Source organism: Ptiloglossa arizonensis, chromosome 9, assembly GCF_051014685.1.
Source record: "Ptiloglossa arizonensis isolate GNS036 chromosome 9, iyPtiAriz1_principal, whole genome shotgun sequence".
Lineage (NCBI taxonomy): Eukaryota > Metazoa > Arthropoda > Insecta > Hymenoptera > Colletidae > Ptiloglossa > Ptiloglossa arizonensis.
Window position 1 is genome coordinate 19,043,095 of NC_135056.1, and position 18,225 is coordinate 19,061,319.

The 18,225-nt window shown below is 29.8% G+C and overlaps 6 protein-coding genes across 15 annotated transcripts; 2 read left to right on the forward strand and 4 right to left on the reverse strand.

Annotated features, from left to right (window-relative positions):
• The first annotated feature begins 271 nt into the window (after window positions 1-271).
• Window positions 272-3,169, forward strand: Poc1 (Proteome of centrioles 1). Of its 3 annotated transcripts, none has more exons than XM_076320577.1 (7): window positions 272-294; window positions 929-1,002; window positions 1,237-1,588; window positions 1,678-1,888; window positions 1,978-2,177; window positions 2,245-2,511; window positions 2,846-3,169. In XM_076320577.1, exons 3-7 carry the CDS (start codon window positions 1,241-1,243, stop codon window positions 3,149-3,151), a joined length of 1,332 nt encoding a protein of 443 aa, XP_076176692.1. In that variant the 5' UTR covers window positions 272-294; window positions 929-1,002; window positions 1,237-1,240; the 3' UTR covers window positions 3,152-3,169. The 3 variants fall into 3 exon arrangements, with proteins under 3 accessions (XP_076176692.1, XP_076176691.1, XP_076176695.1); XM_076320576.1 differs by lacking the exon at window positions 272-294 and adding an exon at window positions 506-783; XM_076320580.1 differs by lacking the exons at window positions 272-294; window positions 929-1,002 and adding an exon at window positions 506-783.
• On the reverse strand, window positions 1,903-4,277 carry Atox1 (Antioxidant 1 copper chaperone). Of its 2 annotated transcripts, none has more exons than XM_076320586.1 (3): window positions 3,925-4,277; window positions 3,789-3,845; window positions 1,903-3,560 (listed from the first exon to the last, which is right to left on the reverse strand). In XM_076320586.1, exons 2-3 carry the CDS (start codon window positions 3,841-3,843, stop codon window positions 3,430-3,432), a joined length of 186 nt encoding a protein of 61 aa, XP_076176701.1. In that variant the 5' UTR covers window positions 3,844-3,845; window positions 3,925-4,277; the 3' UTR covers window positions 1,903-3,429. The 2 variants fall into 2 exon arrangements, with proteins under 2 accessions (XP_076176701.1, XP_076176700.1); XM_076320585.1 differs by having other exon boundaries at window positions 3,789-3,864; window positions 3,925-4,269.
• Window positions 4,278-4,656: 379 nt separating this feature from the next.
• On the reverse strand, window positions 4,657-9,695 carry Lnk (SH2B adapter-like protein Lnk). 3 transcript variants are annotated; one of them, XR_012993335.1, is made up of 6 exons: window positions 8,761-9,695; window positions 7,677-8,557; window positions 7,407-7,606; window positions 6,990-7,325; window positions 6,850-6,899; window positions 5,908-6,034 (listed from the first exon to the last, which is right to left on the reverse strand). XR_012993335.1 is itself a non-coding variant. In XM_076320574.1 (5 exons), exons 1-5 carry the CDS (start codon window positions 9,156-9,158, stop codon window positions 5,897-5,899), a joined length of 1,869 nt encoding a protein of 622 aa, XP_076176689.1. In that variant the 5' UTR covers window positions 9,159-9,695; the 3' UTR covers window positions 4,657-5,896. The 3 variants fall into 3 exon arrangements, 2 of the variants coding, with proteins under 2 accessions (XP_076176689.1, XP_076176690.1); XM_076320574.1 differs by lacking the exon at window positions 6,850-6,899 and having other exon boundaries at window positions 4,657-6,034; window positions 7,074-7,325; XM_076320575.1 differs by lacking the exon at window positions 6,850-6,899 and having other exon boundaries at window positions 5,895-6,034.
• LOC143151463 (DNA fragmentation factor subunit alpha) lies at window positions 9,067-14,739 on the forward strand. Of its 2 annotated transcripts, XM_076320584.1 has the most exons (6): window positions 9,067-9,425; window positions 9,716-9,813; window positions 11,842-11,879; window positions 13,917-14,098; window positions 14,211-14,523; window positions 14,601-14,739. In XM_076320584.1, the coding sequence occupies exons 4-6, from the start codon at window positions 13,921-13,923 to the stop codon at window positions 14,719-14,721; spliced, it is 612 nt and encodes a 203-aa protein (XP_076176699.1). In that variant the 5' UTR covers window positions 9,067-9,425; window positions 9,716-9,813; window positions 11,842-11,879; window positions 13,917-13,920; the 3' UTR covers window positions 14,722-14,739. The 2 variants fall into 2 exon arrangements, with proteins under 2 accessions (XP_076176699.1, XP_076176698.1); XM_076320583.1 differs by lacking the exon at window positions 11,842-11,879.
• LOC143151462 (D-beta-hydroxybutyrate dehydrogenase, mitochondrial) lies at window positions 10,341-12,506 on the reverse strand. 2 transcript variants are annotated; one of them, XM_076320581.1, is made up of 6 exons: window positions 12,189-12,506; window positions 11,705-11,788; window positions 11,448-11,622; window positions 11,235-11,356; window positions 11,021-11,125; window positions 10,341-10,951 (listed from the first exon to the last, which is right to left on the reverse strand). In XM_076320581.1, exons 1-6 carry the CDS (start codon window positions 12,402-12,404, stop codon window positions 10,553-10,555), a joined length of 1,101 nt encoding a protein of 366 aa, XP_076176696.1. In that variant the 5' UTR covers window positions 12,405-12,506; the 3' UTR covers window positions 10,341-10,552. The 2 variants fall into 2 exon arrangements, with proteins under 2 accessions (XP_076176696.1, XP_076176697.1); XM_076320582.1 differs by having other exon boundaries at window positions 11,705-11,803; window positions 12,189-12,319.
• A 1,664-nt stretch (window positions 14,740-16,403) lies between the features above and the next one.
• LOC143151214 (uncharacterized) lies at window positions 16,404-18,215 on the reverse strand. 3 transcript variants are annotated; one of them, XM_076320127.1, is made up of 5 exons: window positions 17,816-18,215; window positions 17,397-17,484; window positions 17,241-17,313; window positions 16,997-17,125; window positions 16,404-16,650 (listed from the first exon to the last, which is right to left on the reverse strand). In XM_076320127.1, exons 2-5 carry the CDS (start codon window positions 17,466-17,468, stop codon window positions 16,424-16,426), a joined length of 501 nt encoding a protein of 166 aa, XP_076176242.1. In that variant the 5' UTR covers window positions 17,469-17,484; window positions 17,816-18,215; the 3' UTR covers window positions 16,404-16,423. The 3 variants fall into 3 exon arrangements, with proteins under 3 accessions (XP_076176242.1, XP_076176241.1, XP_076176240.1); XM_076320126.1 differs by having other exon boundaries at window positions 16,405-16,650; window positions 17,397-17,525; window positions 18,002-18,215; XM_076320125.1 differs by having other exon boundaries at window positions 16,406-16,650; window positions 17,397-17,525.
• Between the last annotated feature and the right edge of the window lie 10 nt (window positions 18,216-18,225).

Below are 18,225 nucleotides of genomic sequence, written 5' to 3' on the forward strand. Positions count from 1 at the left end.
TTAAATATTTATATTATTTACTTGTAATACAAATATGTCGCAATTAAGTAAGTAAACTGATTACTTAATCCTTTTCTTACGGAATAAACAGCATACCGAGGCACTAGTTAACAGCTGCAAATGATTCTAGACATTGTACTTGATATTTGTATCGAGAAGATTGAACTTCGCGCTTTCGTATCTCATTAATATAGTACAGTATCATAGCGGCCAGATCACACATGATGGGTTACTCACTATTAAAGTAGGATCTATGAAAACATGGAACATGGAAAATTTCATTAAGCTATAAGGGTAGCTAAAACTTTGGAAATATTCTTAGTTCTATGTTGCTAAAATATTTCAATTTCCATCTATGAGAATGAATGAAACTTATTATTACAATATTTATTGAAATCGACAGGTTTAATAGAACCTTATATGATACCCAGGAACTGCTTTTCTACATTTACCAACTTTACCGAGTTCAGTGGTGCAGTTGAATATAGTTCCTAGAATTATCTTCCTTAAATGAAAAGACCACTCGAAAACCATTAATATTTTACGAGGTCTCTCCAAACACTTAAAGAACAGTCAATCAATCACGCAGTCTGCTCACAAATTGGATTTCAAATCTCTCAAGAATGAGAGAGAAGCTTCATACTTTCTTATTTTCTCGAGTCTTTGAAACTGTCAAAAGTACCGAACCTACCGAACACGGTTATTGCATTAATGTGTGAAGTGGTGGGAGAAATTTCATAATTCGCTATCTAGTCCATCATGTGCAATCGGGCCAAATATATGGTACTTAAATTGATTGCCGTAGTTAAAATTTGTTTTGAATCGAATGTATAATATGAATACGAGTATAAAACTTGATAGTATTTTTATCCAGTAAATTAATATAGGCACGGTTAATTTAAGAGATTAAACTGTAATATTTTAATAGGCTAATAGTCTTTAATCATATCTTAAAAGCAGTTATAACAGAATTATAATAACGTCCATTGTAATGAAGTAAAGGTAACCAAATAGTTTTTATTTTCTTTGGATTGAGAGTTCTTTATGTTGAGTTAATTATTTTTATATTATATATAATATTATTGCAATATATATTACAAAGTAATTTGTAAATATATGCATTAGTAATTATTATTAGGTTACGAATATTGTATCTGTTAAATGTATACATATATCTAGTTAGTGTAACAACAAAATATTTTATTGCAACTTGATATAAGTTATTTCTTGTGTTAGGACAATGATTGAAACTGCTTATGATCCTACAATTGAAAAACATTTTAAAGGCCATGATAATGTTATCACGAGTTTATGCTTTCATCCTGAGACCACTCAACTTGCATCGAGTAGTTTGGACAAAACTATAATATTATGGAATCTTAAGGAATCTGTAAGAGCTTACAGATTTCTAGGACATAAGGATGTTATTAATAGTGTTACTTATGCACCATCTGGGGAAGTCATAGCTAGTGCTTCTAGAGATAGGTCTGTCAGAATTTGGGTCCCCAAAGTGACAGGTCAATGTTTAGACTTTAAAGCACATGCAGGAGCTGTCAGATCAGTAGAATTTAGTCCAGATGGAGAAAAGGTACCAGTATTTTAGATGAGGGTAAAGTAAATTATTTATTAATTTGAAAACTTTAAATTATCTAAATTTATGTATACAATGATATATAGTTACTTACTGCATCAGATGATAAAAGCATTAAATTATGGATGGTATGTCAAAGAAAGTTTCTGATGTCATTTGTAAATCATACAAGTTGGGTCAGATGTGCAAAATTTTCTTTAGATGGTAGGCTTATCGTTTCCTGTAGTGATGACAAAACAATAAAATTATGGGACGTTATTAGTGGACAATGTATTAAAACTTTTAATGATGTAAAAGGTATTAAATATATATCCGCATAACATTTTTTGTATTTTCACAAGAATGACTTAATAGAAACTAACATATAAAACAAATAATTTTATTAGCTTATAATACATATGTGGAATTTCATCCAAGTGGCTCGGTTATTGGATCTGCAAATATGTCTGGTAGTGTAAAATTATATGATCTGCGTTCTACTTCCTTGTATCAACATTATGCAACTCATAAAGGACCTGTTAATATGGTAAAATTCCATCCTAGAGGAAACTTTATGTTAACTGCTTCCAGTGATTCCACAATGAAGGTAGATTATATTATTTTTATATTTTATATATTTGTCTGCATTAAGTATATTTAAAATGATGAAACAGGTTTTAGATTTATTAGAGGGTCGTCCAATTTATACACTTAAAGGACATGCAAATGGTACAAGTGTGACATCAATAACATTCTCTTCTAATGGAGAATTTTTTGCTTCTGGTGGAGCAGATCGTCAATTATTAATGTGGAAAACTAATTTTGATAAAGATGATATTGGTTATAAAATTCCTCAACAATATATTAAAAAAACAATATCTAACACTGAAGATGAAAAATTACATAAAATTGATACATTTCTGGAAAAGGAGAAAGAAGAAGTAATGAGTATCATATGATTTTATCCTTAACCCTTTGCGGACGAGCGCCGCATATATGCGTTTTACGCAAATCATCAAATTGGCCGAAGAACTCATATATGCGTTTGGCGAAAACAGTTGATAGAGCCGAGAAACGCATATATGTGTTCCACCTAAATGCATGTCGATGGCCGAGGTTAAGCAGAAATATGTGCTGGCAATTTTAAATGACTATCGCGGCAGGAGCTCGGCACCACGGTACGGTTCACTTTGAACCGTCCCGTCCGCGAAGGGTTAATACAGAATCTGTATAAAATTAATTTTACATATAACTTACATTTTTCTATTATTTTAGTTATTACATACAAAATTTGATAATATGAATTTACAAAATAATGAATGTCGTTGTAAAGTACCTGATCTTAAAGGTTTGAAAGAAAGTGCAAAACAAAAAACAATCAATGAAAAAGTTCAAAGACCCATTGAAAAAGACTGTACTGCAAATATGTTGTATTTATCCAAAGACTGCTCTGATCCACAATCTTCCACACATTCATGTAACATAGTAGATGCACTTAATGAACAAGTACAGTCATTACGTGATGTTGTTACTGTTTTAGAACAGCGCTTAACAGTGTTAGAAGAAGAATTAAGGAAATAAATGTTTCTATTTTATATATGAGATTGAGTGATTATTTTATTTCTGTAAGTGAATACTAAATATTTTAAGATGTAAATTTAAAATGCAGTTCATATTAAGATAAAAAAAGTACTAAATTCAATTTTTTCTATAGTTTCATAGAAATATTGTAATTTTAAATCATTTTTTGTATAATTTGAAGTCTTTAAATCCTTATACACAAAGCACCATTTTATTCAATGATCTTATTTAAATAAAATATTAAGTTTTCAAAAATAGTTATTAGATACATATTACATTTATTTTTTTACTCCCAAAAATTGACACGGTTTTCCAGTTTTCCTAATGACTTGTAATACTTCGTCAGAAGTAAGTGTGCACGATACAAATACCTTCTTTTCTTCTAAATCAATTTGTACATTTGTAACACCTACAAATGAATTTAAGTAGGATTATAATACATAAATTTTCAAGGACAAATATTTTTCAGACATTTGAGATATTGCATGCAATGTAGTCACATAATTTGTAATTAACTATCATATTTACATAACTGAAATTAAAATGTATAATTCTATTTCAAACTGAAATAAAACTTATATTAATTGCTCATTAATATTGTAAAAATATTGTCTATAGATTAATGATTGATCAGTACCTTCCTTTTTATTAAGTACATTTGTTACAGCATTTGCGCAGCCTTCACACATCATTTCTACATTGAATTCGTAAACCTTAAATTTGTATTATTTAGTTCATATTTTATAATCGCTTACACTTAAAAACTTCATTACCTGAGATGCCATGCTGACAATCGTGTGTATCTGTCGAGTTGACGTGGCAACTTGCAACTTCTGTATATTGTATGACAAGTATAGAGGAATACGTTTAATTGAACCAGATATAACTCTTATCTAATCTTTAAAACGATATTGCACATTTATTGGATATGGAAAGAATGTTGTTAGCTTTACTTGTTTCCAAACACATATTTATAAAAATTTCTGATAGTTATTTTCTATTTTTTTGTTATTCGAAATATTTATATTTGTATTAAAATTATAATGTACATATACTATCGTTCGAAAGTAATATGTTATTTGATCGATGCAATACACTTTACAATTGTACAAATGCAGAGGTTAATGTACGGATATCATCCATTGTATTAGAGTAAAATATTTCCCTAGATATTTATTGAATTTGAGGAAAACAACATGATTTTAAAGAAATATGTACTGCAAATATATTTAGTAGTTAACTAGTTTGATTTTTATTCATACTTTACAGTAACTTCATTCAAATTTATCGTATTCTTATATTTACATATATGCATTATATGGGGACACTTTTAATTTTTGATTTTTGATCTTGTTCCAAAGTTTAAGCGGAAATTTCTAATCAGCGTTACTTCATTTTTTTAATTTATAAAAAGTTTCAAAATGGTAACTCATTTTTTATTATTATTTTATAATATCTAGTTATCTAAACACAATTTAGTACGGTATATATGTGTTGGGCAAATGTACTTTTTGTGAAACGACTCGTGTTTTACAATAAAGTTTCTGAAATTAACAATCGAAGTGTTATTCTTAAGCTAGCAAATTTATTTTCAGGTGCAAAAGAAATGTGGTAATTGGGTTAAAAAAAATTATATTTTAATATTGCGTATTTGTTCAGTTTTTATAACAAAAATATTTGCGTTTTTTTCATACTTTATGCACTTTTGTTACTAATTATGTCCTGTAATATCAGTACTATAGCACATTTATGTATCTGTAGTCTAATTTTGCACATTCAAACATATTGCTCTACAATATTATGAATAATTTTTATATGCTAATCATTTTATTAATATATTTTGTCATTTAGTATTTTGTGAAACATAAAGTCTTATTTTAGAATAATATAGAATTGTACTTACTGTGTTTTAGTTTTATTTACATTTAATATTATAGCCAAGTTATTTTTTTAACAAATCAATGTATTTATATGAGGATGCATAGTAAGATTAATAATTGTTTGGAATATTCAGACTAGTTTGATACATCTGAAACTTGATTCCTTAGAATAAAGTTTAACTGGAGTATTGTATATATCAACATTGGTTTCTAATAGTATATTTTGCAGTTTATAGGATAAAGGAGAAAGTCGCACTAGAAAGATTTCCTGCAATAAATTACATATATAAAAAGTCTAAATCGCATGTACATTTACATACATGTTTTTTTTTACATTTAACATTGTGTAAGTACATACGCTTAAGTGAATTAATTATCGTAATGGATTATTCTCTGTAGTCTTAAAATATCTTTCCAATCGCTTTAATATAATGGAGACAAAAAGGCTGTGATTTACAAAAATTGGAGCTGATATATCATGCATAAAAGAACAACTGTGAAAATGTTTTATATTCTTTTTAAGCCCTGAAATAATTTGTGCTTATCATTTTAAAGACTATATCCATCAAACTGTCATATTTGAAAATTTGTGTTCTACTTGCAAAAACTTGTTAAAAACATTTTAATGTATAAATTTCTTAGAAACTTCTTTTGCAAGATTGGAAAAATTGGAAGCAGTCGATTTGAGAAAATATATTATTTATGTAAGTGGAATAATACACTTTTGAGTAGCCCTTTAGAATAATAGTAATAAGCCCAGCTTAAAGGCTCTGCCTTTCTTTTTAGAGTGAATTACCAGGGAAAGTATTTAATCTAGAGGTCTAACTGGGTTATAGCTTGATGGCAAAGTATTGTGAATCCATCGTCAAAGAAAGCTGTAAGTATTTTGAATAGCTCTACCACTAGTTGATGATGAACTTTGTTGTTCCACAATGTTGTTTTGTTGTTCCAGTCTTTCCAGTGATTCTGTACGTGTTCTTATAGAACCTCCATATGTGCGCACCTATATTATTAACAAATAGGTGATTATTAGTTTAAATAAATGTCAATTAAAGTAACTGAAATTTTTCTTAAATTTTCTGGATTGAAAAATATAATAACCAATAATAAATAATCTGCTTTTCTTCTCAATTAATTTGTATTTACACATTTAAAAGTTAAAGACTGTTTCAAAAATAGAGTAGGAAATTATAATAAAATTACCAAATAGAAGAAACCAGAAATTTTAAGAATATTTTATATACAAAAGCGAGCTCCTTGCCCCACGGTCATACTTGTTGAGCACCATTGTCTTTCATAATATCCAAAAAGTTCTTCAATGCTAAGAGTTGTCACACATTTGACATGAGGCATGTTACACTTCTAACAATTATTCCTGTCATAATACCAGTTATATGTACAAAAATATTTGGTTACATTCTGTCAAGTTTCCACATTCGGATTTAAAATTTATGAGTACATACACTTGATGTAAAATTGTTTGTGAATAAAAATAACAAAAGTAACTAAAAAATAATTAGTTTCCACAAAATAAATATTTTCATACAATAAATTATCAAAATAAGTAAAAAAATGTATATAAAATTATGTTTAAATATATCCAGTGTAAAGTATTGTATAATTTTTATTAAAAAAAAGGAAAGATATTGTTAACTACTAAAGCAATATTCATACTTTTATAAAACTAAATTATTTTTTAAGTAATTAATATTTAGCATCATGTAAGTAAAATAGAAACAATAACATATAAATGATGCATTAATGGTATAAAAGAATTTATATTTCAAACAAAAGAAGTAATAGTGTTTGAATACTTACAAAATAATCCGAATATGGCACTACATGAACTACTAAGGAACTGATGAAACCTTTGTGAACACACAAATATTAATTTAGTATGTATATATTTCCAGCCGCACGAAAAATGGGTGCATCACTTTAGTTGGTTATTTACTCACTGTCTGTAGATTAGACTTCAGACTGTGGGTGTTGGCCACTCGCGTTCACTCAAGAGGAGTTAGACTTCCACTGCTGACTCTTACTTCTCTGGGCTCCGGGGCTGCTGGAGGTCTTCTTTCTTGTAATTGTTGTTGGTTTGTTCCAGTTACATTATGATGACTTGATCGTGTCGCATGATTTGCCACAACAAACTCTGTCAAAGTTACATCTGCAGTTCCACCAGATTCAAGAGGTATGGCATTTTGACGAAAGTGTTCAAGCATATCATATATGGCAGGAAAGCAAAGATGCTGAACTCGACAATGACCCTGATCATTTAATGTCATACGCAAATGCTACAATAAAAGTTAAACAAACGAATTATTCTCTAGAACTTTAATTGTATTTAATAAAGTAACACTAGAAAATAATTTTACCTTTGCTCTGCCTTGAAAATTGAAAGTTAGTACAAATTCTCCTTTCCTTGTTTCACTTTGACGAACAAGAAACACACCATGACCATTAGCAGCACTATGCAAAACAAGCTGTGCTGCATCAGATCTAGGAAGAGTTCCATGGAACCATGGGTACTCTCTTAAGCTGCTTGACAGATCCATTTCACCGTCATTTGTAGCCACTGTAACAAAATTTATTTTTCTCTAATCTGTAAATTACACAATTTCAAATGTTTCTTATAAATATCTTACTTTGTTCAATATCTTGTTGCGATGAACATAATTCCAAATTACTGTTACTTCTTGTACGAAGTCTTGGAGGTATTTCTGGTGGATTACTTGGTGTCTCGTCTCCATGCTCATGGGTTGCAGATCGAGAACTCTTACTTGCAGAGTTAGCCCTCAATCTATCTCCTTCATTACTAATAGCTAACAAACCATGGCCCAAAGAGTCTCCAGTAGCATCTGTTCCAGAACTTGGATTCATAGTATTTTGTTGTACTGTGCGCATACAATATTTAATTGTGGCTAACCATGATCTCATATCATTTGAATCATGAGCTTCTATTACAAATTCCATATTCTGTGTCTTTAACACAAACGTATTTTCATGATCTGGCATTTCCAAAGCAGTTGTTTCTCTAGCTTCAATTATTGCAGAGCAAAACACACCACTATGTGGTTTTACTGCTTTTGGAGGAGAATAAAATTCTAACATATATCCACCAATTGCCTTTATCAAGGCAAGTCTAGATTTCTCCCATTTCTGAGTGCCATCAATATTTTCTCCCATCAAGGAATTAACAATGCCTTCTTTTCTACATTCTACCACAATTTTTGAGAGTTTAGTTTTTGAATGTTTATCTCTACGATGTTCACTATGAGATAATTCCACCTCATCGCTTTGTTGTTTATGAAAGAAACTTTTACCCTTTTTAAGTCCTTTAAAGGACAAACGACGGAAAAAAGGTTTATGAGCAGGTTTTGGCGATATTGCATCACCATCATGCTCAGAGTAATCGCTAAATTCTTCATGAGATGAAGTACGAATAGGAGCATTGTTGTTTTGACTTACGACATTAATATCTCTATTGTTAGTTGTTGCATGCCTTGTGTTATACAAAGATGGTGACCTGTAAAATATAATAAACAAAATAAGTCATGATTTTATATATTTTATATTTATTTAGCTTCTTATTTTTTATGTACATACACTAAATTCTTCTACATAGAACAATATTAATCTGAGAAATATTAATTGTTTGATATAAATTTTGAATAAAATTTGTTAAAAAATCCATGAACAAAAAGAACATTTTTTAGATTTACAACAGACCTGACTGTACGACGTAAGTATTCACTTTCAAAGTGTTCACAGAAGCTCTCGACGAATTTCCTTAAAAAGTCACGATGAGAGAGATTCGATCTGGCGCTTTCGGGTAAGTTTAAACTGACATAGGTACAAAAAGCCTTGGCAAAATCAGAAGCTGAAGCGCGGGCGTGTCTCTCACAGAATTCTATCCAACCAGGTGCAGCTTCGGGCGACACGGCAACCGCCGGCGCCGTTGTTGTTGTCGACGTAGCCGTCGTCGTCGCTGTTACCGCTACTGCCACTGCCGTCGTCGTCGTCGTCGTCGTCGTCGTCGTCGTTGTCGTCGTTGTTGTTGTTGTTGTCGTTGTTGATATTATTGTGCTCGTCGTCGGTGTCGCCGCGGTTATAGTATAAAAACTCATTACCGGCGTCTGCCACGAAGGGGGCTAAAGACCTCCCCCTGCCACTATACAGCCACCACGAAATTCTTTACACAACCGTGAAACTCTATGTGTGGAAAGCACACAAGCGCGTACGACACGCACGCATGTATCGAACTTCGTCTTGTATATATACGTTGGAATGAAAACAAGATAGTGTAGTAGCGGATACTGCTATTGTTTGATATTAATTACCGATATTAGTAGTCAAACGATAAAATGCACTCCTTTTTAAAAGAAAACAAGCAGGTAATATTTCCGTTGAAGTAATTGACCTTTTTTTTTATCGCATGGCCGAATGTTTCTTTAGAAAAGAGTGGATTGACGAAAAACGACCAACAATTATTTTAACGAATTACAAACGATTGATACATTTTTGCTTTAGCTTCTATTGATATAATTAATGAGTCGAAGAATTGGCCATATTGTTATTTTCTTTAATTTCGTGTAATAAAATCTTTGTTTTGCGGAAATATTTTTACCGACATTATGAAATATGGACCCGATGAAACCACTAGCGCGATCTGTCTTGTGTGCAGTGTAAATGCATTCTAAAAATCATAGTGAAAAAATATCAACAAAGATGGCACTTTTGCTGAGAACTACAAACTGGTGAATTGGAAAGCAGGCAATGGAGGTAAAGAAAGTGAACGTTATTTTACTGTAATTTTTGTTTATAAAATACTTAGATAAAGTTAATACATGTTTTTATTACAAATATTTGCATTAAGAAGTATATTAATAATTTACTTGACTCTCATTTATAATGGAACTTATAAATTTTCCTACACTACATCACATTCCATTTCAACAAAAACTGTCCTCTTTGTCAATTAGAATAATCAACTAAATCATTATATGTATATGTATAATTCAGTACAATTTAATAAATGTAACATATTTTATAATATATACATGATGTTATACCTACTCGTATTTATAATTTTATATCCATTGTTGATCTAATAATTATATGGTAAATTTTTAAGTAAAAAAGGAGACAATAGAAAAATATTATTTGGGAATTTCTTACTTAGGTGTCTTTTTTGCTTTGAGTAACTCATAGTTATATTTAATTCATACAAAAGTTGTAAATGTATAGGAAAATATACAAAAAATTTACGATGTAATGATCGTATAACACAATATTTTCATTATTACAATTTTATTCTTCTTTTGTGAAAATTAATCTAAAAATATAATTAACATGATAGACCTATTATTTGTAATGGTACATATTTAAACTATTCTTTTCAGTAGGCAGTGTTTATTAAATTCTAGATAACATTAAACGCTAGTTATTGAATTGTCAAAATTATATATTTTTAATCATTCTTTACCTTTTCAATCATATTTGACCATGCTACTATTTTTAATTAATTTGTGTATAATATGTCATAAACTGGTTTTGGAAGATAATCACTACACAAAGCCTGTATTCTTTCTTTACGGGAAACTGGTGTATACCTTCTAATTGGAAAAGTTTTTATTACACTATCTGTTAAAGCTCTAGTTACTGGTGTTAAATCTGCTTCTGGTCCTTGAGTATATTTCTCAAGAGCTAGCATTTCTTTCTGAAATAATTCTTGACCATATTCTTTACGAGTCTGAGGATCTAGTTGAGTCCACATTTCTCTAGCTTGTTCCAATAATGAACTGTTATTTTTTAACCATGCATTCCCAGACACATATTCACCTGTTTCAACAATAACTACATCTACTCCCCATCTTCTCATTTCCAATCTAAGGCAGGTTCCCCAAGCTTCAACTGCAGCCTATACATGTAAGATATTTTTGTACACTTGTATTAAAAATGGTATTGTTGGTTTCACAAAATAATTTACCTTAACTGCGCAATAAATGCCTCGAACAGGACTTGGTATACGAGCTAAGAGACTGCTGACTAGCACAACACGACCTTTTGATCTTCTAATTAAAGGGAGAAATACCTTTAAATAAAAAAAATGATCAGTTTATTAATTTATTTATTTAATAATTTGTATATTTAAATATTGGGATGTACAATTGTTATATTTTATGATGTACTAATAAGGTTACCTGAGTTAATCGAACGAGACCAATGAAATCGATGTCTATACTGCGTTTCAATACAGAAGAAGGCACCCATTCGCATTCGCCTAAAGTTACCCAAGCTGCAGCATGTACCAGTGCCCATAAACCTAATGTAGTATATATGTAATGAAATTTGAAAATTTTATTACACAGTAAATTAATCATTTTAAATGTTGAACAGAAAATATAATTTTAAACCTGGTGCACCATCTGGCAAATTTTCATTTACATAAAGAAAAGATGAATGAATATCATGTTCGCTAGTAACATCTAATTGTAGTACATGTAATCTGCCAGAAGCTTCTTGCTTTAACTTTTGCATTGCCTCTTCATTTTCTGCTTTACTAGTGAATCCGGCAAAAACTGTAAATCCCTTAAAATATAAATCCTGTTTATATAAGAGTACAAATAGATGATAATACACTATATGTAACACTACATAAAGTTTATCTTACCAATTCATCTAATTGTTTACACAAAGTATATCCGACTCTTGAATCACATCCTGTAACAAGAACTGCTTTCCCTGCGGCAGTTACCTGCATCATTTACATCTGTATATACTAATATTATAAAAATTTATCTGTACCAGCATACTATTTGCATTGGGATTAAGGAGTAAATATAAAGGTAATTAAATAAAGTTTATTGACAAAGGTCTTTTCTAAATTTTTTCCATATAACCATAGGAAATTTATTTTAGTTTTAGTTTGATTTATGAAATAGTAGTGTTTATGTGACATTTGCAGTCTTCATTAATGCTTATAATGAATTAAAAAATTGACTAACATTTAGTTGCACATTAGAAACAATATTGATTTTTTACCTTAAAATATGTTGATGCAATTTACTTTAAAGTCTATGTTGAAGTAGTTTATATTTATTAGGATATAATTTTATTTAAACTAATAACACACATATGTAATTTAAGTAACGTACCTTTAGGTTGTGGTAGAATAGTGTAGACCCTATGGATATAACCAGTAATAAGAGGAAAAGCACAAAACTAGATGTTTGCGATATACCTAATGTATTTAATACAGTTGCTAAAATGACTGCAACTGCATGTGAGAATGCAATTGGAAGGAGACACCTTTCTGCTAATTCCCATGTTTGACTATCATCCGGTTCTTTATATCCACTTGGTAAAGGCATTTCTGGTGTAGCTTTATTAATATTTTATATAAATTTAATTGATTCCATTCAAACAAGACTTGTGGCTCAGCTAAGAGCCTCAACTGGGCTAACTCTGAGCTAACTTTAAACTTAAAACAGTATCTAGTCTCATTGATCTAAATTTAACTACAGTGCTGTGTCTTAAGTTCAGAGATCCTAGTAAAATTGTACATCTTATCTTAAGAATAGTTGCATCTTGGTGAATCAGCCTCTACTTCATAAAATATTTTTTTACAATTAATATTATCTGTGTACAATTATTTTTACAGTTATTATTGTGAAAAACACAGAACTTTAATATAGATATTATATCTATTAATATACAAATAGTAGAAAATTGAAAGTCTTGTTAAAAATGACTTTTTCTTTTATAATTTCTTTTTAAACATTAAATATTGTATATATGAAAAAATATAAATTCATTATAATTTATGATCTGTTATCGTTTAACATGCATAATAGCTTCTTGACATATTTCAACAGAAAAAAATGAATGCTATTTATAAATGTGCTTTAGCAAGAAAGGGTAAAGTATTGGCATAAAACTGCTTTAACATTCTATGCATATTTTTCTATGGAAATAGATTGTGTTATTTATATTTATTCAAAAGATTGTGGTATCATTCAATTACCTTTGATGTAGAATTACAAATATAATACATTCAAAATTATAATTTGTTAAATCGTTCTATAAAAATGTAATAAGAAGTAATAGTAATACAAAAATAAACTAATGGGAATAAACTTATTTTTACTCATGTTGACATTTTTTTCATCGAATTATTATCAAGAACGTTATCGTTGAATAACGTAAACAATTCGTTTGGCGGTAATAAAAAAATTAATACTAGAGTGGGGTAGGTTATTGATTTCTGTGTGGGTGCCATGTTGGGAGGGAATACCATGGGGGGTGTCTCTCGGTCGTACCATACGCAGTAGTCTACAGAGAATATAAATAGGAGGGGTAGTTGCACCATTGACCCAGTGTTGAGTTGACATACGGTCAGTTCAGTCACTCAGGCGTAACTCGTCTTCTAAGCCTTTCAAGTTTTTATTCGTATATGTGAATTGTTAAAGATATAGTAAAATCCCTGTAAGAACCAACGATCCAATGCAATCCAAAACACTGCCCTTTCTTACTTACGCCCCAACCATACAACTTTATATCCGAATCATCGGCACGTACATAGTGTTTTAAGTATCGTTAAAAACGTTTTTCTAACGGAAGTTAAATGAATATTATCAGTGTTTGATAACGAGTTCACAACGCTCGACAATTGGTGCAAATACGAATTTCGTGTTACAATTTGATTTGAAGATAGGAATAGCATTGTTAAATCAACGTGCAACGATAATCAGGTCTTAGTGTAGTCATTCCCTGTGAAGATAGTAAACTTTTGATGACATAAACTTAATACAATTGAACGAATTAGAGAAGTACATACCCTTCGTGAGTACTTTTCAGATTGTGTTTTTATTTGCAATTTGAAGCAATATGTCAGAAACAGCGGGAATATCGCAAGGATTGGGCAATCCTTACAAAATTGTCGATCATGCCAGGGAAAAACGAAAGGGAATCACTGCTTCCTCTCTGAAAGAATTAATTAATATCGCAAGAAGTCGATTATCTTTGCCTTTGGATGCCGATCTTACAATTGTTTTAGAACAAGATGGTAAGGTAATATTTTTGTTCCTCATAAAATAGATGTTACTTTATTTCAACGAATTTCCTTTATACAGTAATATGTGAGTAATTTGATATATAATATAGGATTTTTCTAATAGGCACAGAAGTAGATGATGAAGAATATTTTGCAACATTAGAAAGAAACACTAGTTTAATGGTGCTACATGGAGATCAGAAATGGGTGGCAGTAGGAAGTAGTAAAGCTGCTTCTCGTTACATTGTTGTAGACGATGTAGATAACATAGAAGATGGATCGAGAGGAGACGAAATCAGAAGGCGTCGACCACTGATAGAACCATTAGTCTCATCGTTGCACGGAGATCCATCGCATATATCGTTACTTGGTGGAAATGATTTAGAATTACTCAGTGATATGGATCCAGACAGCTTAGCTGACATAGTGCCTGACAGGTATATGATTAAATTTAAACATTTCTTTCCTTACAATACTAGGAGATAATCAGCGTTTACTTTATAAATTATTTTAGATTCTTCTTGGAACAATTAAAAAAAGCCTCAGGTAGATTTCTGGCTGAAAAACGACAAGCACAAGAGTCGATGGCTCTTCTTCAGATGTATGCAAGCGGTGGAGAGATGGAGCGAGCGTAGGCCATGTGGGGGGTGGGCGCCCTCACATTGGCTAACATGTATCGAGTGCGACGTCGCATATTTTATAAAGGTCGCCAACTGCAACAAACTTTAATCCTTTTCTGGAATTGAGCCCATTATATTTATAGCGCAACAATCTATCGCGCCATCTTCTACCATCATATTTTTCATGAAAATTGAATGTTTGCATTGTCAATGAAAATCTTGAAATTCTTCTATGCAGAATTTTAAAGGATCCAATGGTAAAGAAACACATGTAGGAACTAATGAGTTCCCATTTTTGACAGATGGTCAAAAGTTATTTCTGAAATATTGCAAGTATCTGCTAAATATGTGAACAGATAAATTTGTTAGCAAAGAAGAACTGCATTAAAAGTTGATGCTTGTTCATATTATAAGTTAATACTATAATGATATATAGTCTTATTTTTTGTTAATTACTTAGTAAATTAGTTTTTAGTGTTTTTTTATTTTGTGCAAATCAATAGCACAAGTATGCTTCAGCGTTATTTATTTTGTAGAATATGGCGTAAGGAATTGCTTTCCTGCAAAATGAGATTTTAAATACAATTGTTGCATACATGCAATTTAGCCGTTGAATAATCTGAATGTACTACATAAACAAAAACTATATAGAAATATCATGTCAAAGAAAACATTCCGTCACGATGTTGTCATATCAGTATTAGCAGAAAGACGACACGTTTGGTTTATGAACTTTTGTACGTAGATATATTATACCAAGCTTTAGTTCAACGAAGATCGATGAAATGTTTAAGACTGAATTTATAGAGGAAGAATGCATCCCCATTATAATCACCAATTCATTGTACACTAAATTTAGCGTTGTAATAGGAAAAAAAACAATATCAGCCTTTGATACCAAACAAAGTTATGCATTTGATAAAAAAGAAGCTGCAGAGGAAGAAGAAAATGCGCAGATGTTTCTGTAAAGATTATGCATATGCAAAATAAATTGTTACATCAAAATAAGATTTCTGTCATTATATCTGTACTTACTATGGGAAGAAGTTAACTTCTTAATAAACTAAAATATTAATCTAACACTTAATATCTATGCAATGACAGTTACTATGGATTTTAAAAACAGCAAGTACATTTATGTTTATTCTTTGCAGAAACACTCTTAACAGAATATCGTGACATTCTTTGATATATACCTTAACATCTGTATATTACAAAATAACGTTTACATTTATTGTCATTTGGATATTTAAAATGCAACGATCAGCATACATATACTTAATAATTAGTAGCAACCGACTGCGTCAGTAATTATAAATTTGTTCTATATGTAATTTCTAATAATTTTTCTTTATGATGCATTGAAAGGAGTAATATTTTACTTAAATTTTAAGACATGCTAGGAAACAGTTGATACATTTAATAGAACTGCCAATTAAAAAGAACAACTAATGCTCAATAATATCCTACCCACTAAATCCTTTGAAAATAGCATATTTTTGTTTTACTATTCTTATTAGTCATATTGATATTTAATATATTGACACTGATTCAGAACTATTATTGCTGTTATTATTATAATCAACATATTACGTCCATTACATACTCTAATAAGTATCTTATATATATTATATATATATATATATTATATATTTATACATATATATATATATATATATATATATATATATAAGTATATTATGTATATATACACAAATTAAGTTTTAATAGAATGTAGAAATTTGGCATCTATGAGACGCTGTACAATTTTTGAGGTATCCTTTATTCGATTATTAGTACTACGTAACTGACAGACAGCTTCTTGAAGAGTAAGTTCACTTCTTAGCAGTTGTCGATTAACGCTTGATATTTCTTGAACAGCAGTACCAATCGTCACCTCAATCATTTGCATAAGATCTTTGTCCAACGTTTCATTGCATTCATCTATCCCGTAATAAGATACATAAATTCAAGCATTAAATATTATTTATTCAAAATTATACTTATATTTGTATTCAATAAATCAAGTGGTCCACATTATTTATTAGTACATGTAAAATACTTAAAATACAGCAGAATACTTCTAAATAATTGAAGTTTCAAGTAAAATAAAATCTGCTTGGATCTTATAGAAATTGACATTATTTGGATAATTATGTTATATATTTTTCTCTGTCAAGATTATTAGATAATACTTTAGCAATAGCTATGTGGATTGTACTACAGTATGAATAAAATGATGTTAATAAAAAACAATTTTAATATCTCTAAAGAGAATGTATCAACTTACGTAATTTTTTATGCAGCAAACTGTTATATTTTATGGAACACTTTTTTGATTTTGGTATTTTGAGTTCAGCATAAGGCATACAAACCATAGCATCGACTGCTCCACTAATGCTGCTCAAACTTGTTCCATCTAATGAAGATTAAATTAAATCGGATTGAAGATTGCAATTGTACGATAAATTTCTTATTACAATATAAAAATGTTTTATAATATCATATAAATAAGATTATAATTAATATTTTACCATCATCAGATTCTGGAGCTTCTCCAGAAATGATAGTGCCACAATAATTAGGATTCCGCATAGAAGAAAATCCCTATGCAAAGTATAATAATTTCGTTGCAAATTTCTCTTTTAGAATATTTAACAAAGTTGTGAAAAGATATGAAAGTGACATACAGTAGCAATGTTTGTATTGTCATCGTCAGATTCTGGTGCTTCTCCAGAAACAACAACAGTCTTCAAATCCATGTTGGAATTGTAAACACTGGGATAAAAATTCTTATATTTTTTGTCTATCACGGAACTCTATTAAATAAAAGTTGTCAAATATAGAATAAGAAAGATAATGAATGTAATAAATTAACTGCAAATCATGTATTTTTAAATTTTATATATTAAAATAAATGACTTTTATCAGATTGTCTATTATAAAAATGAATAAAATTTTATAATTATAATTACTGGTGTTTATTCAATGACAGCCATAGTGACTAATATTTACCGTGCATTACCAAACAATATAATCTACCAAGCGAGACAAATTCGTTTACTTAATATTCATAACATAATGTAAAACTATCGCAAATAAAGATTACCTTAATTTATGTTGTTTAGTTAAGATTTATATACTCCCAGAAAGTCAATTATTATTTTGTGTTGTATTTTACTTTTATAATAAACACATGCAATTCCTTAGATAGAAAAGATGATTTTGCTCGCTACTTGTATATTCACGAATCAAGTGTTTCTAACCACAATTTCATATTGTTCGAGTTACTTACTTAAGTCATCATTTGGTTCGGTATTGTGTTTAACAAAAGACATTATAAATTATTTATTGCCGTTATTATAAAAATTTTATTTTTGTTATGATATTACAAGTAATTCCAATAATTAGTTTTTAAGGCATATATATATGTAGCTTTTAATAAAGCTTAACAAATATACATACATACATTATATGAAAACAAAAAGACATAAATATTTCTCATGTACACAGACATTT

What these genes read in the sequence shown, in the direction of transcription:
- LOC143151214 (XM_076320127.1), bottom strand. Translation starts at nt 17,468, where the DNA reads ATGGATTTGAAGACTGTTGTTGTTTCTGGAGAAGCACCAGAATCTGAC. An exon ending in ACAATACAAACATTGCTACT is followed by an intron (nt 17,314 to 17,396) that starts GTATGTCACTTT and finishes TACTTTGCATAG; the next exon opens with GGATTTTCTTCTATGCGGAA. An exon ending in AGCTCCAGAATCTGATGATG is followed by an intron (nt 17,126 to 17,240) that starts GTAAAATATTAA and finishes AATCTTCATTAG; the next exon opens with ATGGAACAAGTTTGAGCAGC.
- Atox1 (XM_076320585.1), bottom strand. An exon ending in TGTACTTAATAAAAAGGAAG is followed by an intron (nt 3,561 to 3,788) that starts GTACTGATCAAT and finishes ATTCATTTGTAG; the next exon opens with GTGTTACAAATGTACAAATT.
- Lnk (XM_076320574.1), bottom strand. Translation starts at nt 9,158, where the DNA reads ATGAGTTTTTATACTATAACCGCGGCGACACCGACGACGAGCACAATA. An exon ending in TACTTACGTCGTACAGTCAG is followed by an intron (nt 8,558 to 8,760) that starts GTCTGTTGTAAA and finishes TATATTTTACAG; the next exon opens with GTCACCATCTTTGTATAACA. An exon ending in ATTTTCAAGGCAGAGCAAAG is followed by an intron (nt 7,326 to 7,406) that starts GTAAAATTATTT and finishes CTTTTATTGTAG; the next exon opens with CATTTGCGTATGACATTAAA.
- LOC143151462 (XM_076320581.1), bottom strand. Translation starts at nt 12,404, where the DNA reads ATGCCTTTACCAAGTGGATATAAAGAACCGGATGATAGTCAAACATGG. An exon ending in GTAAACAATTAGATGAATTG is followed by an intron (nt 11,623 to 11,704) that starts GTAAGATAAACT and finishes TTATATTTTAAG; the next exon opens with GGATTTACAGTTTTTGCCGG. An exon ending in GCATTTATTGCGCAGTTAAG is followed by an intron (nt 10,952 to 11,020) that starts GTAAATTATTTT and finishes TTACATGTATAG; the next exon opens with GCTGCAGTTGAAGCTTGGGG.
- Poc1 (XM_076320577.1), top strand. Translation starts at nt 1,241, where the DNA reads ATGATTGAAACTGCTTATGATCCTACAATTGAAAAACATTTTAAAGGC. An exon ending in TTAGTCCAGATGGAGAAAAG is followed by an intron (nt 1,589 to 1,677) that starts GTACCAGTATTT and finishes AATGATATATAG; the next exon opens with TTACTTACTGCATCAGATGA. An exon ending in AACTTTTAATGATGTAAAAG is followed by an intron (nt 1,889 to 1,977) that starts GTATTAAATATA and finishes TAATTTTATTAG; the next exon opens with CTTATAATACATATGTGGAA.
- LOC143151463 (XM_076320584.1), top strand. Translation starts at nt 13,921, where the DNA reads ATGTCAGAAACAGCGGGAATATCGCAAGGATTGGGCAATCCTTACAAA. An exon ending in AATTGTTTTAGAACAAGATG is followed by an intron (nt 14,099 to 14,210) that starts GTAAGGTAATAT and finishes TTTTTCTAATAG; the next exon opens with GCACAGAAGTAGATGATGAA. An exon ending in GCTGACATAGTGCCTGACAG is followed by an intron (nt 14,524 to 14,600) that starts GTATATGATTAA and finishes AAATTATTTTAG; the next exon opens with ATTCTTCTTGGAACAATTAA.